Raw genomic sequence first — 17,203 nt, forward strand, 5'->3', positions numbered from 1 at the left:
TTAGAAGAGTATTGACATATTGGATTCAAAAATTCGATCAGTTGAATTCGGATAAATAAATAGTTGATTTCAGATAATATTGGAAAAGGTTTTGGTTTTAACTTCTTCCATCTTGATACAAAAAAAAATATGTGGGAATCTTCTAAAGGAAAGAAGAAAGCCATTGATTTCAAAATGAACTCTTTACAAATATGCGTTGATCATGCAAACAATTATGTTTGAGACACAAACTGGAAGAAAAAGCCCTTTCGAAACAACCACTTGAAAATAGAAATTGAATAGCACGAAAGAAAAAATACTTTCAAAACAACTACTTTTCTATGTACCTACATTGAATTATACAAAAAAAAAACATCCTCCTATTCAGTTTGCTACACAATATAGTATATGAGAGAGAAAATATTTCACTCGCTTGCAAAACTGTTATCCTTGATGGAGGACATTGATGTTTCGGAATAAAGACACTTGTCTCATTGTCTCAAATCTGGATAACACTACAAGATGAAGCACACAATTCATCCATGAAATTACGACTTCCTTTATGTCACGAATGAGATGAATGTACTCATGTCATCGATGACAATACGATGATATTCATTCTCCTATTTGTTTCCAAAGGGGATTTTTCCAGTTTGAGTCTAAAAGTTACTTCTTTCAAACCGTATATCTTTCGTTGAGCCAAATTTTTGTCCAGATAATAAATTTTCTATTCTGCCTCCTCTAGCAAAAAATTTCATCATTTTCGATTGAGAGCGATTTTCTGTATTACTTATCCCAGCTGAAATTTAATTCCTTTAAAGTTTTCTACAATTTATTTCTGCATGTTTTTCTAATTGCAAGTTTGTATTTTTCACTAACAGGCACAGTTTTCCTTCTGAACGATAGTTTTGGTAATTTCAAACCTTAATTTTTTTCTCATTCTTGAATTTACATATTGATTATTTTGAAATTCTTGTCATTTGCTATATAACACATTTCCACCAGAGTATCAATGGTGTCATATACATTATGAATAATAATTTTTCGTTAACAAACAAAGCGCATTTGCTCATTCGTTATACTGGGGAGAAAACTGAAGCAGCCATTTCAAATCACACACTGAATATAATTTACTAATAACAACATTGATTGAGACGCAAGGGTTTTATTATTGAATCATATTTTGCAGGTGATAAAGCACCTAATTAAAGCACCATAAGATGGGATCGAATCGTTACGTCATCCAACTTTTCCAGGGAAAATTGAAAATATCTCAGGTATGCTCAATTTATCCAGGTAAACTGTGAAGGTATGTGATACATTAAAGAGTGCTTCTCATAGTGTTAGAAATTTAATTCGCTATTCAAAAATGAAAATAATTTTTGGTGTCTAATAAAAAAAAATCATTAATTATTATTGTGAGTGTCCCATATTTTTGTTACTACCCGTTATAGTCTTTTGAAATTTATTATATCATATCATACATTTTTCACTGTTTAACAAAAATTAAGAATTCAACTCTCAACATTACACAAAACAAAAATGTTACTACTAAATTGAATAAGATAAAAATGATACAATACGACCATTATGGTAATCGTATTATATAAGTATATTCATCCTCAAGAATTTACATAAAAACATCACCTTCAGTCTGAAAATCACATTATTCTAGTATTTCTTGTGAATTAGTTACTGACTGGATAAGAAACGACCCGTGAAAAGCATGTCTGAAATCGGATCTCGTCCGGCTAATGAAGAACAAATGAAAAAAAATTCTTGGAATTATTATCATGATGACATGTGCATATTTACCGTTTAAAAATCAGTTGAATGGAAATCGTGACCGGAAATCTTGGTGTTGATAAGTTTGAGAAACTTTTTGGAAATTCAAGCGTTACTTTAATTATATACAAGACATCATTTGAAATTCAATGGAAAATTGCTATACCAAGACAGTTAGTTGGGTCTAGGTGAACCATTTCTTGGAGAAAAGTAGGAAGGAACAAAAAATGAGAGATATTAAGGTTTTATAAACCTTAGTCATAAAAATTCAAAGTTTCATACATTTATTGGAAATTTCATTTAGCGAAATGTGAAACTGGGCTTCTCATAATTCAAAGATATACTTCAGAAATCTTGGATAATAACAATCTTTCGGAAATATGTTTATGTAGAAATTCTAAAACTAGTGAAGAGATTAAAAAACCTTGAGTTGGTTGGTGAATTCCACTGTATTTTTTAGGAGTGTCTAATATGTTTATTTATTGATAAATGGAATTATAATAATTTTCACTAATTACTTAGTTACTGATACTGTAGTCATTTTAAAAACAAGTGCATTAAAATATACATGTGATAATATTAAGTCAGTTCTCGTATCAAACTTTTTTCCGATTAACAATCGATTACAACATCAAAGAACAAATTCAGTGGAGGAGTACAATCCAATTTTATCTGATCATTCAGCAGCTATTGAGAATTCATGAAATTTCCAAATACTCTAGGCACTTGGGTTTTAGACTTATTTTTTCCAGTGTGAAATCATAGTCATAATTAAAATCATTCCCCCTATTAAAAAATTGTTTTTGAATATGATGTTGGTCGTTTTATCCAAAAAATTACTCTTTTATTCTTTTCCCAGTTTTACCTTGCATGTTCCTGATCTGTCCGATACTGACATTTTCTCGATTGTTACTCAAATTATTCAGTATTTCAAGTTGTGATAAATTGGTTAAGGCTTTCGCGGCAGAGATTTTCCGTGTTACTATCTTCATTCGGGTTTGATGAGTCATCCGTGAATCGTCGAGATGAATACACCTCTGAAGAAGGCAGCTACTCGTGCTAACGAAACGTTAGGATGCAGTTTCAAACTACGGCGGCCTTCAAACCTGAATAAAGATAGTAACACTAATATCAAGTTGTATCAACTGTATGAATTAAAGTGCGAATTTCGATGCGCATAGTGATCAATCCCTTGATTATTCCTCCTTATATACGTTTTACTCCCTAGACATACTTACAGATACCCAATACCTATAAATTATTGTTTGTTGATCACAAAGAATACTTTCAAGATCAACAATCCTTTCGAGTCATGAATTCTCCAATGATCGTCTCAATTTCTATTACGTGACGAAGATAACATTCAGCTGCTGGAAATCCATTAAGCTAATCAATTTGGAGGGCCATCAGACAATCGTCTCTTAATTTATCTTCGAAGTTTAGATACTTAATTAAAGTTCCAATTAATCCTCGACACATACTTCCAACAGTTCGGAATTTATGAACTGGGTATTAGCAGAGCGTGCATTTTAGACTAGACACAAACACATGTGGTAAGTAAATTATTATATTCTAGTTTGACTGAATGAATATCGATTAATTTATAATGAAGAATGAGTTACAACTATATTTTTAGTAATGCTCACCCCACAGATATTCATAGTTACCAATGGTGAACTGATAAATCATTTCCCTCAGTAGAGATTCCTGGCCATATTAGCTTTTTTGCAACAGACGTCGCTGCAAGCGGTTTCAGCGAATCTGCTATTGGTATCGCTTTAGGTCTTGACAAACACAAGAGTTATAGTCGAAGTAAACGATATTGTGCACATTTAAAGTTTGCGGCACTCTCAAAGGTCAACTTGGCAAGTTGACTTAGGTGACCAATAGGTGGTTCCACTTATGTCTCGCTTGCGTTTACGCAGTTATCTCTATTAAAAACTTTTCTTGGTTTTTCACATTTTGTCTTCAATCAAGGACCACCTGCCCGGTACTGACGATGCCCAATAGGCTGAAACAGTTGTCTAACGGTGGCTCTTAAATTGAAATCAATATGGGAATGATCAGAATGGTACTTATTATATATATATATATATATATATATATATATATATATATATATATATATATATATATATATATATATATATATATTAATGTAAGTCACAAAAAAGATTTGAAGCTTTATAATTTATATTTAATTATCTGCGAGCGCATTCGACAGCTGGTCGTGCTACCATCATCAAGGTCTACTCAAACTGAACGTGTCATCCTGTTGTATGTCCTTTTATATGGTCCGAACGCCTCAATGCAGGTACTCCAGGTTCTTTAGGTAAATTTGCCTGAATTTGGGTTACAACAGGTACTATTCTTTGTGTTGGATCTTCTCTAGGTTTACTGTTCAGAAATGATTATTGAATAATGAAATTAGTAAGCTCCCTAACTATATTATTAAAGGGGAGCTGTTGGAAGGTAGCTTGCACTTGAACTATACAAGAAAAGATAGTCCCACTCACTTTACGACTAACCTGGCCCAACCTAGTAGACATTGATATCGTTACTTCATTGTAACAATTGCACTTGGACTGTTGCAAAATCCGCTATGTTACTTTCAACTCACAAACACTCCTATATTTCTTATGAAAGATTGAAACCACGTCATCTTGATCACCCTACCTGTAGCAGTAAGTGTTTTGATTTCTCACATTAATATGCGATCAAATTACAAAAACATCTGTTATATTTTTCATAGTGGAAATATCCTTTTGACGCCAAACGTGTTTTTAGTGGTTCCGATATATACCTTTCTACTAGTGCACGGTATGCGATAGACCCCTGCTGCTGATAGTGAGTCCCTTTTTTTCCTTTGCCAACCTGTGGCCTTGTTATACCTTCCTGGTGGGTTTGAAAACTGTTTCAATGTGGTTTTTCCCAATAGTTTTCCAATTATGTCAGCGACCCTAGGGATATACGGCAGATACGCGCGTGCAACCATTTGCTCCTTCTACCCGTTTTGAACTCAAGGTCACTCGAAGGTGTTCCAGTTCTTTCTCTAGATGCTCTGGTTCACATATTCTCGGAGCCCGTTCCGTTAGAGTGGAGATGACTCCTCTCTTCTGGCTAGAATGGTGGTTCGATGGTGCGTGCAGGTACCTATTCGTGTGCGTGGGGTTTCGGTACACTTTGTGGATTAGTCTAGCAGATTAGGGGGGTGACAAGTTTTAGCTGGGATATGCTGTATATTATGTACCGTGAAGAGATGAAACAAATGTAGAATTACGTAAATACAAAAAAGATTAAATTGTTTGTCTATACGCTTCAATTATTTAAGCGTATGATTGATTTCTCAAGCTGAAGCTCTGATTTTGCAAGTTTCAGATAGGTTAACACAATTCTGTTCACCAAAGTTTCGAACTTAACATCCTGGCCAGATGTGAGCACACGTTCAATTGTAAACAATCTAGTCCACTTTTAGATTCTGTCATAACACCTGTATTTTTTCATTTTTCAGTTGGCTGGCAAGCAAAAAAAATACCTTTCAGAATTCAAATCTATGATGTGAATGTATAATTGATATGCTCAATTACATGAATCGTTTGAGATGAAACGACCTCTCAAGTTGGGATATGAACGATATGCCTTGAATTCATCTGGAATATTTGGAAAAAGGCCAAAAACTTTCGATTCACGTATTAATTTCATTTGAATAGGCAGTAGGCAGACATATCACCTAATACACTCCCATGTAACTCTGAAAGTACTGCTGGAGCAATACTCGTTGCGCAAAAAAATTACTGAAACTTGTCTTTTCAACGCAAAAACTAAACAATTCAGCAAAACTATATTAATTCACACGAATAGGAGTATAATTGGTTATTTATGTCAAGTTTAACGTCTAACCCAATGAGAAAATTTGTATAATATCTGGCAAAATCTCCAAATTTTTGGGTACATAACAAAACTGTAGGACAACACCTGTTGTTATCTGTTTGAATTCTAACAAACATGAGAATACATTTTCAGTCTGAAAATACATTTTACTCAAAAATTCTAAAGAATATAATAGTTTTACGAGTATAGTATAATTTTTCAGGATATCAAACTTAATAAAAAATCTTGTCTTTTAACATTCACTGCATTTAGATCACAGCACATTGTTGAAGAATGCCTGAGCAGTCAATCATTACGTACTGTGATTTTGTGAAAAAGTTTATCCGCATGCAAGTTTGGCTGCCAGTCGAAATGGTCAGTTTTCGAATTTTCACGATTTTACTGGAATTTCATTTCTGAAATAGCAGAAATTCAAAACAAATTATAAAAACGTATTCAAATATATTTGTAGATCTCTCCGATAAATTAAAATACGCAATTAAAATAAATCTGAATAGTGTACATACATACAGAAATACATACGTGTAAGAAAATAAATATTTCGAAATGAAATCCTGAAACATTCATCTATCCCAACGTACCTACACATTAGTTTCCGGTGAGTTCCTCCAAAAAAATAACTACTTTCCCGGCTAATAACACGTTGGGCATTGAATTCTGACTGGATACCCCACAGAGGATAGTCTTGCGGGTGCTTCTCGCATTCTACAGACCACGCTGAAATCAATCGAATAGACCGAATAGACTTACATACCGTTTTTGAGGTATTAACTTTCATCAGTACAGGAAAGATCCGACCCAAACAGCAGTGTACCCGGGACTCTATTGACTTCAACGAGGTTGGACTGTATGTATGAAACCTTCGTCTAAAAATAATATTTGTGAAATAGTAATAGTTCTATCTCGTGAACAAAGCCTCAAAAGTGGGGGGAAGCATCCCATGTACCAATAGTCTATCAGAAATCAAAATAAGTCTGAATACTATATCTAGGAGAGATACATTACGTATGAATCTCTCTTAGGCAGGTAATAAATATTTCGAAATGAAATCTAGAACATGTATCTCTCCCAATGTACCTATAAAGTAGTTTCTAGTAAATGCCTGTCGAAAAACAACAACTTCGGCGTCTAATACCACGCTGGACATTGGATTACATCCAACAGACATTGATGCAAGATACTTAACAGATGATAGTCTGACAGATGAACGAGTAGTATCTCGGATCAATAATATTAGATTCTGTTTAGGAAAGATCTGGGATGAATTTGTCACCAATATTTATCGGTGTAAAAACCTCTGTATTGCTTCTAGAGAGTGTAAGTTAGATTTAGATATCCCGCCTCATTCAGTAATTCCATAATTGGAATGAGACTTTTTTAGACTCTTATATGAAATTATGTGTCATAAAATCGAGATTAGTTGTTTTTCTATTCTTTTGAATGTATATAGTATGTAACAACATCAAGTGGAGTGGAATGTCGAAAGCTTCGGTTGAATTTATGATTATATCAATTGTCGATTTTGATTCATCTAAACATATTGTTACGTTTTTTCCCGCAGATTTACCAATAATTGACTACACTGAGCAATAATAAAACTTAACTTTATTTCACTTTAAATACAACACTTCAACTATTATTCTAATGTCTATTGCCTTATTAGATCGCTCTGTATACCGGAGCGATCTAACACTGTAACTTCCACTTGACTGTCTCGATGGGCGAGTGGATGGCGCTTATATTTGGCAATCGAAGGCGCTGGAACATTCCTCGGAGTTCCATCGGAGGAGAAATGTCAGTCGACATTCGTCGACTGAGCGTGCTCTTCGCCACGTCACAATTAATTTATGGCTACCACTGACGGCCGGCGTTATTTTCTTTAGGGCATGATTTACAATAATATATAAAACTTTTGGTGGTTTTATTGGGTCTTGTTTTGATATTTTTTCTCCAAAGCTTAAGTGAGACGTTAGTCGGTTGGATGGCAAAAGTGGTTCGTTCCACTCATTCAATCGACTGTTATGTAGAATATTGATGGGTCAAGTCCTACGGCCAGTCGATCATTAATACTCCCTGCGTATTGTCAAACTCGTGCTAGAAATCGCACTCTGAAAAATAAGACCTTGGTAATCCCTAGCTCCCACAATTTTCGACTTCTGAGGGTTATCGTTCGACAGCTGGTTAACGGAAATTAGTTTTTTAAACAGACTTAAACTGATATTTGTTTAGGAAATTATTTGTCCTAGCGTGTATGGTCATCTCAGAAATATATTTTGCTGATTACAGAATTTTTACTTTATTAGCAGAGACTCTCGCGATTCAACCTGTAGCTATTTTCAGATAGTTTCGCACCACGAATGCGACACTGATATACGCTACCGCAAAATCTCACCAACTCTTGTCTTATCTGCATTCTGCTCGAAAAGCACTTTCTTTAATTACCCCTCACCGTGTCTCTTACGTTTAACGAGTTTGAATTGGCTACTTGCAACTTCCATTTGAGAAAATTGCGATTTTAATTCAGAAATCATGTAAACGCTCGCAGAAACACTTATGCGGTTTCAGTTATGGTCCCATTTCTCTGGAAATGCATTTTTAATGGTAGTTACAATGACAATCCAGACAATGCAGTGCAATCCCAGAATGATCAAGAGATATGGAAATTTTAGTTAGGAATGACATCTTTTCAAATTTGTTTTTGAAACTTCCTTCAAATAGATGCAGTATGGACAATGGAATAAAAATGTATTAGGAAGTTATGAGTTACAGTAATTTTTGTAACAAAATACATGAGCAATTAACGTAATGAACATCCATACATGAAATTACTCGGGTATTTAGTTTTCTCTGCGGTTTTCTAGTGCAGCGAGTGGCATTTCATGTCCGAATCGATTTTTTTGGTTATAGATATTGCCAGTTCTGTTAATATAGATTTTGAACAAATCCCTAAAAGAAAATTTGACGGGCTGAGATCAGATGATCTGGCGGGACATTCCATTATCCCCCTTCTTCCTATTCAACAATATAAAGAGGTCCTCTTCAAAAACTAGCGCTCAGTTGCAGCAAAGTGTGTCTTGGCGTGAATGTGTGAATCAGAATCTGCGGTTTGAGGAATTGGCTATTTGAATATCAAAAAAATCACTGAGTCAAATCAAGAAGTGTATTTTGTGAAGCCTAATATTTTGCACGATATCAGCCTACACATATAACTTTTATGATGATTGTGTATGATATTCTTGCACCAAGTGATAATTTTCATCTGACCAGAACGTCACCTGATGTGCGAATAAAAAGTTAGCGCGATACTATTCTTAATTCTGTAATTTCGTTCCATCATACTTGCACTATTCAGTTTTTCGGAAAAAGTAGTCCTTAGACTCTTGATGGACGGGACATTTCTACTTCAAAACTATGGTATTTTACCTATTTAAAAATACTCGATACTGATACTCTGGTATATTGTGGATTTTCAAATGCTTTCGAAATTATGTCTTGGTTGATAAAAACTGTAGATTTATTATGCTTTGTTTTGATTTGTTTCGTCCTGATTTTCTGTATTACCAACTATTGTGCTCACAGTACATTGCGAGTTATCTTCACGATTTGGGCAAATTTTGTGAAATAATTTGCATACCTCTTGTTGAGTGCGCATCACATTGCCAATATCAATGATGATCAACATTTTAATCCTCTCCCTTTCGTAAAACAGTTTCAAAATATGAAATATTTTTCTTACCTAATAAACATTAACATTTTAACTGAAAAATATCAAAATGACACATTATTTTAATAGAAGAGAGAACAATAGTAATTTGACAATAGTAAGTTTTAGGTGTGACAAATTTTTTGGAAAGAAATTTTTTGGATTTCCACTACTCCATCTTGATACAGAAAAATGTGGGAATCTGGAAACTGGAACTGGAAGGAAACGCCTTCCTAAAACAGCTACTTTCATATGAATATTGAATTACGCGAAGGAAAAATTCCTTCGAAACAAATATTTTTATATGAAAACTGAATCATATAGAAAACACTTTTCTGAACTCAGTTTGTGTTCCAAACGTATGGAATTGAATCAGATACCATTCACAGGATTTCTACATATTATACTAAATAAAAGGTACAAAATTTCATTTACAGGACACACTGTCATGCTCACTGGTAGACATCGATGTTTAGCCGTAAGACACTTGTCTTAGGGCTCTTCAGTACCAATCTGGATAACATTATCAAAATAACACACAATTCATTCATAAATTACGATTTTTTAAGTCACGGAATAAGTTTGATCTACTTATGTCATCGATGACACCGTAATGAGATTCATTCCCCTATTTGATTAAATCCCTGCCAAAAAGAATCTTGTTTAATTTGAATGGGTTATATTTTGAGGAGTGACTATATTTTTGGAAAGAAAGTTTTTGACTTTCTACTACTCCATCTTGATACAAAAAAAATGTGGGAATCTTCCAAAGAACGGAAGGAAGCTATCATTTTTCTATATCAAGATGGAGTAGTAGAAAGCCAAACACTTTGTATTTCATCAGTTCGGACTTCCATTGTCTGATATAAAGTAAATTGATTTGAAATTCCTGAAAAAATATTATTAAAAAAGATTAACCTTTCTTAGACGAATTGGTGAAGAGGACACTAAATGGGAAACAAGTGTATATCGAAAACCCACTCACACAGGACAGTATCTGAACCAGAAATCCAACCACCATCAATCGACTAAAAGAGGAATCATCAAGAATCTACTAGACCGTGCCTTCGGGCTCTGTAATACAAAGGAAGGTCTCGAAAGGGAACTAGGCGTCATCAAAAACGACCTTCAATGGAATGGTTACTCCAGAGTGATGGTAGAACAGGCTTCAGCTAGAAGAGAGCAAAAGCTCCATAAGGAAGAGAAGCCTCCACAACCAGTACTTGTACTTGCCTACATCAGAGGATTATCGGAAAGGATACGAAGGATTAGTTCCAAGTATAACATCAGGACCTGCTTCAGATCTGGGAACACTATCCGTAGCAGCCTCATGAAAACCAGGCTACCAAACGCGGAGTACGATTCCAAGAATTGCATTTACCGGATACCCTGCGAGTGCGGAGAATCATACATCGGTGAAACTAAGAGGCCATTGAAAGTTCGCATTGCTGAGCAGAAGAAACACACACAGCGAGGAGAAACCAGCAAATCCGGAATATCAGAGCATGTTTGGGTTCATCAACATAATATCAAGTGGGCTCAAGCTGAAATCATCCACAAAGAGGAACACTGGTTTAGGAGAAAATTCAAAGTAGCCGCGTATATGTTATCCAACAACGCATTTAGTCAAGTTAGCGTAGAGATACGTAACATATGGAAACCTCTAATCAAACGAAAAACGACCAACTCCCGCCAATCGGTCATCTCCCGCTAAAAACCAATGAAGCGGAGAGAGAGAAGAGGGGATAGGTGAAAGCACTTGAATGGCCTATAAATAGTCGGATCTCGGAGAAATAACTCCAGTTATCACCCAAAGACGATTGTGTATACTAACAATCGAAACGTCGTGACATAACTTGGTTTGAAATCTTTATATTTTTATTTTTTGTTAATAATAATTTTTAATTTTCAGCTGTTATTAATATTTCAATTTTTATTTTTCGGTTGTTGTTTGATTTTATGTTATTTCTTTGTAATTTCAGCTTTTTTGTTCAAATAAAATTGTTATTTTCAGTTAATCTTTTGTAATATTTTTTCAGGAATTTCAAATCAATTTATATTATATTAGACAATGAAATACACCACGAAACATTGTCAACCACCTTCAAACAAAAGCCAAACACTTTCTTTCCCAACAATAGTAACTCACCTAACCTAGCTTTCGGGAAGCTAGAAACTAATTCTTGAAGAGAAATTTATAGATCATATTGAAAATCTGCTAATGTCTGAGTTTGCCAGTAGATGAAAATGTCGATATGAGTATATCGATATTATTACTTTTTTTTTTCAATAGTTAGCTAAATATTTTTTGCAACATCTCATTTCTACATGATAAAATAATTAGCGAATAGAAATACAAATCAATTCAAAGAACTATGATTATTAAGAAAAAAGGAAAGAAGAAAAAAAAAGGAAAGAAGAAAAAAAAAGGAAAGAAGAAAAAAAAACACACATCAAAGGTGCTGCTTCGTTCCCTCCTGTCCTCATAAAAGAGGACATTTGCCTCATTGCTCACAATTGATTTTGGCGAAATTGGGAACACCTGTGAATCGTTGTATTCATGCCATGTGCCACTATATGGGTGTCTGCAATATGCTGTGTAATGTCCGTTGTAAGTAGTCCCACTGTGATTTGAAAGTGCATATAGATTATAATGACAAGGAGCCACATTCTCTGCTGCATAACTGCTCATATCTAATCCATCTGAAGAAAAGTCAATGTAAACGTTCAATTTGCCACTGAACCTTTCCGTCGGAGAGAATCTTTTCAAATGAATTACTAAAATACGTGGAAACTTATAGATTGATAAGGACTTTGTACATTTTCTCCTTTGCTTTTATCGCAAGAGATTTCAAACTAACTTCGAAAATGAGACTAATCCATTTCATAATAATAAAGAAGCTGTTCAAATTGTTGCCGTATTTTGCGTAGAATTTTAAGAGTAATTTGGCGACAGTCACTTGAAATCATTTGCGTTGAATCTTCTTATCAATCTGATTGCCTTCTCTAATGAAAAAATAATCATAAATCATAATATGACATGACATACCGGTATAGTACTCCAAAACTCTCGTTTTTCGAATATTATACCGGCCCCCTTCAGCTGATTTGATCCAATGTTTAAACGAACTGGAAAACAGCATGGCTAACCTACTTCCTTCATGTGATTTTTTGCTGGCTGCCGGCGATATTAATAGGTTTGTTCCAACAACACATCTGATCGGTCATAAACTGTCAGAAGCATGCGCACAACAAATATTCCGTTCCAACAAGAGTCGATTCCGAAATTCTGACTAGGAATGTCATGTTCCAACTAAAACTCTGATCGATTTGCAACTGATTTCCAGCCGCTTGATCAGTCCGAAGATTTTTCTCGGATTGCTGCTGACGGACCTGCGCAGTTGCTTTCTTACGGCAAAGCTGAGCTAAATTCAAAATGCGATGGTATGAAAACAGCGGGTTTTGTTTGGGTTAGGTTTAGGTTAGGTGTTTCTAAAGTTTCTATACACAGTGGTCAGTGGTTAGAAGTGTATCTGTCAGAATGGTAGATATATCATCAAGCTCTGGTTCCAGTGAAGATCTCAATGAATGGACGCATTCATCCGACGATGAAATTATGTTGGTGGAAAATAGGGCAAGGCCCAAAAACCAGGACTTTTTGGAAGAAACAGTTTCACAATATAATAATCAAGAATTCATGGAACATTTCAGAATTAGTAGAAGGCTGATGGCTCAAATTGTGGAGCAGTACCAAAATGCAGATTCATATAAACATCACTCTGGAATTTATGGTAAAATCAGTGCATCAAGCCAAATTTTAATTTTCTTATGGTTCTCTGGTCATGCCACAGCTTCTTTTCGAGACGTTGCAGATCGGTTTAACATTTCTATAAGCAGCTTATTCCGTATCATAAAAAGAGTTATCCATGTTTTAAGTAATCTATCTCCCCAAATTATAACGTGGCCATCTCATGAAGAGAAACGAGAAATTGAGATGTTTTTTCTTGAAAAACACTTCCCAGGTGTTATTGGGGCTATTGATGGAACACATATTCGGATTGATAAACCCGAAATCGATCCTGATTCTTATTTAAATAGGAAAAAATATTATTCGTTACACGTAAGTTCAGTATTCAATTATATGAATATTTCATCGTTTTGAAGACATTATTTGAGTTTTTCCTTCTCGAAAATAATATTAAACAAACTTCTATAGTGACTTTTCCATTATTCAACGCCAGACATGCAATAAATATACTTGTCCCATTTGGGTATGAATGAACTGTCTGTGATTGATATAAAAATCCCCCTGAGAGTGTTATTAATATTAATAGTTCTATTTTTTTAAGAAGCTATACTGGTTTATTGGGGAAGAAAAAACCAAAAGTTCTTCAGAACTTTCAACAGAAATATATTTTTTCACTTCTGATTGTATTTTCTTTTCAGATGCAAGCTGTTTGTGACAATAAAATGAAAATTAGAGATATATTTATAGGATACCCAGGATCTGTTCACGATAGCAGAGTTTTCCGAACATCAACACTTGCCGACTCCTTGCCTCAAAAATGTAGTAACAATTATTTCATATTGGGAGACAGTGGATACCCATGTCAACGGCATCTGATAACTCCATTCAAAGATAGAGGCCACCTAACTAGAGCACAGAAGGCCTTCAATAGTAGAATTTCAACAAACAGATATGTGATAGAGCATTGTTTTGGCATACTCAAACAAAAATTCAGACACTTATACCATATTAAGCTGAGAAAAATAGATAACATTGTTCATTTCATTCGAGCATGTTGCGTGCTGCATAACCTTGCACTGGATGATGGTTTTGAAGATGCCGGGGAACCTCTAGGTGCAGCCGATATTCCAATATTGGAAGAAAACGTAAATATACCAGACATTGAAGAAGATGAAGTAATTAGAGACGATATCAATGGAGTTTTATTTCGAAATCAATTAATGTATGATATACTTTGAAATAAAGACAACACAATGGTATACCATAGCCATACAGTAGAAACAAGGTAGTGTATGGCTATGGTATACTGGGGTAACACCAAAGACAAAATTCTCTATGGGTAACACTAAGAAAAGGATTGTTTTATTTGAAGAAACATCTATTGAATAAATATCGTATTATTTGGCACAAGTTACTAATGAAATTAAAAAATATACCAACCCACTGTACTGAACACTATTTATTTAAGTAAGAATTAACACATGAATATACTCTTCAATACAAATGAATAACTATTGAAAATAATAACAATTGGAATTGATCCCAAAACAAGACAATATAACATTCTTAACTTGAATGAAAAATAATTAGGTTCACAACAATCTTAGTAAGAATAAATAACTACATTGAACATAATACAATTCATAGGAACTACAAAACAAAATCACATTTCAATACCAACAATTGGAATAAACCTGGAAACAAATTAACATTACTGAGAGATAGTCTTCCTAAACCCCTACAAAATCTATTCATATATTCTCATTGGGGAAAGGAATGTTTTTTTCAATACATCGTCTAATTAAAGCATTCCTTTCCTCTATTAGATCATTTTTACGTTTCTTTTCTTCAAATTTTTGTTTCTCTAGTAATATTTTCTCCTTTTCTATACTTAATCGTTCAGTATTATATTTTAGTTTATCACATCTAATTTTTTCTAAAATATCATTTCTAGTGAACTTCACTTTATGCCTTTTTATTTCGAAGCGTTTTTCTTTGGTTTGAGGGTTTGGACTGTTTCCTTGTTTGTCAGATTGATCTTGACAAGTGTTCATAGATTCTTCTTCGTTATCTATAGTTTGCATTGAAACTTCACCTGCTTGTTTTTCCTCTTTGTTTGTTTCTATCAGTCCGCAGACACTTTCTGATGATAACAGCATTAGTGGTTTTACACTTTTTTTGTGTCCTAATATTTCCTCCATCTCTTTTTCAAATTCGAAGTGAATCCTTCCCCTTCCAGTCTTGTTGTTATTGTCAATTAATTTTTTATAATTTCTTTCTAGAACCCTCCACCTGTTTTCACACTGTGATGGGGTTACGTTCACTCCATATTTACTCTTTATTAATTCAGCTAACAACTGCCATAGCCTCCGTAAGCTCTTAACTTCCAGGGTGCCCACTTTCTTTCGATTTTCTTGAAAAATCTCTATTAAATTTAATGTGAACGAGCGTGTCCATATATAAATCTGCGGGTCTTTCGACTTTTCCTCATTTACTGTTACTGCTTGAAAAGGAGGCGAAGAAGCACTATTTGTTATATTTCTCAGAATTATGAATTCTGATAAATCTGAAATTATTAATTACTTATATTACGGCAAATTACAATTTTTTGTTATCTTACCGTCTAGTTGTTCACTCATTTCCAAATTTTCCTAGTTGATCGACAGAAAATCCCAATTCAACACCTAGGTAATCTTATTAAAGTTCACAAATTCAGTTTAACCGGTCTGACGTTTGACAATGTGATTTGATAGTTTGGTTCTGGTTGCGTTCCAACAGTCCAGAATCACGGATTAGTTCCCAACTGGTTTCTGATCGAGTATGCGCAATAAAGCAGTTCATCAAACGGTTTGCAAACTGTTTGCAATCGTTTGTTGGAACAAACCTAATATCAACCTGTTAACTCACGACCGGCGTTCTCAACTCCTTACAGATTTTATAAATTCGTTCGATCTTTATCAGCTTATGGAGAAGCTTACGCGAATAACTGCTCACACTCAATCCCTTATTGACATCGTCTTTGTCTCTGATAAGGAAAGAATATTAGATGTGGATGTGTATGATATTCAGGGAATTTCAGACCATCTGTAAGTGATGTGCAAAATTAATGCTTCTGTTTCTTCTAGAAGAGTTAAAACGGTTTCTTTTCGCGATTATCGTAACTTCGACTTCAATCTATTCATTTTCGACGTCCTTAATATTCAGTGGGATCTCATCTATCAATTCGATAACGTAGATTGTATGGTCTCCTTCCTGAACGATAATATTCTTAATTTTTTCGAAAAATACGCCCCTTTTCAAAGGAAGAGAGTAACTAAACCTCTAGCACCTTGGTTAACTTACAATATAGAAATGATGATTGCACTCAAAAACCGAGCTCTGAGTAAATACAAGAAATCTTTATCTATCGCCGATTGGAATAGCTATAAGGACCTCAGAAATTATACATGTAGTGCGATACGACGTGAGAAAAAAGCATATCTGGACTTTGTTTTAAGAAATAAAAATTCCAAAGCAACTTGGAATATCTCAAGAACGCTTGATATCCTGAGGAACAACAAAAAATCAGATATCCCTGATGAATTAAAAGACGTCAATCTCATTAACCAGCACTTCAATTCCATTCCTCAACCTATCAGATCTGCTCACCAATTGTACTTATTAGATTGATATGTTAATTCGGAAGAAACTGAAAACTCCTTTCACTTCACCTCAGTCACCTGCGGTATTGTGCGAAGTTCCCTAAGACGCATCAAGAGCAACGCTTTGGATTCTGACGGGATATCCCTCCAAATGATCAATCTCATTGACTCTTTTTTGATGAATCACTTCACCTTTCTCATAAACTTTATCATTACCAGTTGCCAATTTCCAAAATGTTGGAAGGATGGATTGGTTATCCCTCTGGCTAAGTGTAACTCACCTACGTACTTTCTGACCTAAGACCAATTACAATTCTACCGTATCTCTCTGAAGTAGTGGAATCGATTCTGAAAAATCAGATTAGAGAGTACGTCAATGAAAATCATATTATAACATGTGTACAATCAGGATTCAGACCTCAGCATAGTACCACCACGGCTCTTCTGTCAATTACT

At 34.5% G+C, this 17,203-nt stretch overlaps 2 protein-coding genes across 2 annotated transcripts in view; both read right to left on the minus strand.

The window, feature by feature from the left end:
* The window catches only part of Dg (Dystroglycan), a gene marked incomplete at its 5' end in the record, with an annotated part of 473,071 nt that overhangs the window by 414,931 nt on the left and 40,937 nt on the right, over positions 1-17,203 (minus strand).
* On the minus strand, positions 14,614-15,807 carry LOC141483466 (uncharacterized). Its single transcript, XM_074178134.1, has 2 exons — positions 15,727-15,807; positions 14,614-15,672 (listed from the first exon to the last, which is right to left on the minus strand). Exons 1-2 carry the CDS (start codon positions 15,743-15,745, stop codon positions 14,858-14,860), a joined length of 834 nt encoding a protein of 277 aa, XP_074034235.1. The 5' UTR covers positions 15,746-15,807; the 3' UTR covers positions 14,614-14,857.

The sequence above is a fragment of the Leptinotarsa decemlineata genome, unplaced genomic scaffold, assembly GCF_025532065.1.
Source record: "Leptinotarsa decemlineata unplaced genomic scaffold, Ldec_3_MD MMD2_tig00003348_RagTag_RagTag, whole genome shotgun sequence".
Taxonomy (NCBI): domain Eukaryota; kingdom Metazoa; phylum Arthropoda; class Insecta; order Coleoptera; family Chrysomelidae; genus Leptinotarsa; species Leptinotarsa decemlineata.